This window comes from Mandrillus leucophaeus, unplaced genomic scaffold (genome assembly GCF_000951045.1).
Source record: "Mandrillus leucophaeus isolate KB7577 unplaced genomic scaffold, Mleu.le_1.0 Scaffold15, whole genome shotgun sequence".
NCBI lineage: Eukaryota > Metazoa > Chordata > Mammalia > Primates > Cercopithecidae > Mandrillus > Mandrillus leucophaeus.
The window spans coordinates 3,081,652-3,083,768 of NW_012101476.1; the positions used below are offsets into that span (position 1 = coordinate 3,081,652).

Below are 2,117 nucleotides of genomic sequence, written 5' to 3' on the forward strand. Positions count from 1 at the left end.
AACCCTGAATACCTACCTACTCTGAACGGAAAAACGTGCCCACAAGTTATTGGGAAGGAAACATGATTATTGGGAGTCTGGGGAAGGACAGAGGAAATGTGAAAGAAAAAACCCTTTTAGATAAAAACAACTTGGTTTGAAGGTTTCCCAACTTATTATCTGATATCCTTTTAGTTAATTTCAGAAGGAAAATGGGTCAAGCTTGAAAAAACAACGTACATGGATCCTACTGGTAAAACTAGGTAAACTTTTTTTTTCTTATAAAATGTCCATTATTTGGGTTCTCAGGTTATCCGTTGAGTGTTTTACATAAACTTTGATGTTTTTTTGTAAACTGTTTTAAATAAAGAATCTAATTTAGCTGTTTTTCCAGTGTTAGGATGTTTGGATCATTTATAATTGCTAAATAAAATTGGGTTGTAAATGTGTTACAATAACTAATCAGAAAACTATTTTAATACCATTCTCCCTAAGTAGACAAGTATAGACCTAAAACTTTTGGGCCAAACCTAATTTAAGCTGATAAGGTGACAGAATAATTAACCATACATGTTGCTTCCTTCTAGTAGAATCAGTTTTTAATTTCTAAATTAGAAGAAATAAAGAGAAAACAACAACATTGCTAATTTTGAGGTATGTGCGCCTGCCTCATGGAAATGCAAATCAGGAAAAAACATTTTGTACACCCTATTTCATAATATGTATCAATAGCCCTAAAAATATTGTACCCTTTGACCTAGTAATCCCAGTTTTAACAAAGTGTTAAGGGCCAGGTGTGGTGGCTCACGCCTGTAATCCCAGCACTTCGGGAGGCCAAGCAGGGGTGCGAATCTGTTGAGGTCAGGAGTTCAAGACCAGCCTAGGCAGCATGGCAAAACCCCATCTCTACTAAAAATACACAAATTAGCTGGGCGTGGTAGCATACACCTGTAGTCCCAGCTACTTGGGAGGCTAAGGCAGGAGAATTGCTTGAACCCGGGAGGTGGAAGCTGCAGTGAGCTGAGATCGCACCATAGCACTCCAGCCTGGGTGACAGACTGAGACTCTGCCTCAAAAAAAAAAAAACAAAAAACAAAAACCCAACAGCAAAAGAAAATATTAAGTAAATTAGTATTCAGAATTAAATTTATGTATAGAAAATGTTCACCCAAAATTTAAAAGACAGAAAAACTGAAAGCAACCTAAATATCTTAAAAGTAGGAAATGAATTGTTACAGCGTATTGCCTTGGTAAAATCTCTGCAGCTGTCTAAAAAGCAGATTCTGAAGACAACCTAGCAATACGGGAAAACTTCCTACGTTGATAACAAAGTAGCAAAGTGTGTATATGCTTTTCAAACTCTGCCAAATAATGTGTAAGAAAAAGCCGGAAGGAAAACTGTAGCACAATGAGAAAAAAGCTCTGTGGTTAACCCTTTTTCTTTTACTTTCCAGATTTTTGCATAGTAATCTTTTGATACGGTAAACTCTCAGAAGAAAATAGTGTGAAAATAAATTTTTTACTTAGTGAAATATGAAAAGGAGCACAACAGAATGAGAACGAAATTTAGTAACCAGATCACATGATACAAATCCATCAGTATGAAAACTCCATTTGCAAAGTGATCCAGTAAGAGTACATGGTTTCCTTGTGATGAAATAGATCATCAAGATGCAAATATGTGGACTTGCCAGTAAACAATTTTGATGATATCTGTCTACTAAACTAGCAAAGCCCTTGAGAAGGCCTTTTGTAGGAGAGCTGTGGGGAACACACTAAGATAGATAGCACTGTTGAATTAAAACCAGCAGTAAGAAAGCTAAGCACAGTATGATCCATCAACCATGAAAGACTGTAACTCTTCACTTAAAATGCCAAGTGAGTTTGATATGGAAAACTAAATGTATGAAATAAGTAGGGCCCAAACCCAATACAGAAATGTGGCAAGGCCCAAGTCTTAGGGAGCACCGTATGTTCAAATGTATTTTTATTTGTGAAACTACAGAGAGGTTGGAACCCAATGTATAGTGATACAGTTTGGTTCTCTTTTTCCTATCAAATTAAGTTTATAACACAAAACATAGCCCTCAACTCTAATGAGTCTAAACATGTATTTGAGGCCAGGCGCAGTGGCTCAC

At 36.5% G+C, this 2,117-nt stretch overlaps 1 protein-coding gene across 1 annotated transcript in view; it reads left to right on the top strand.

Annotated features, from left to right (window-relative positions):
• NUDT5 (nudix (nucleoside diphosphate linked moiety X)-type motif 5) overlaps positions 1-2,117 on the top strand; it is a 51,235-nt gene that overhangs the window by 22,574 nt on the left and 26,544 nt on the right. The window contains exon 3 of the mRNA XM_011974943.1: positions 175-242. Coding sequence (XP_011830333.1) covers positions 175-242 — 68 coding nt within the window. The remainder of the gene's footprint in view (positions 1-174; positions 243-2,117) is intronic.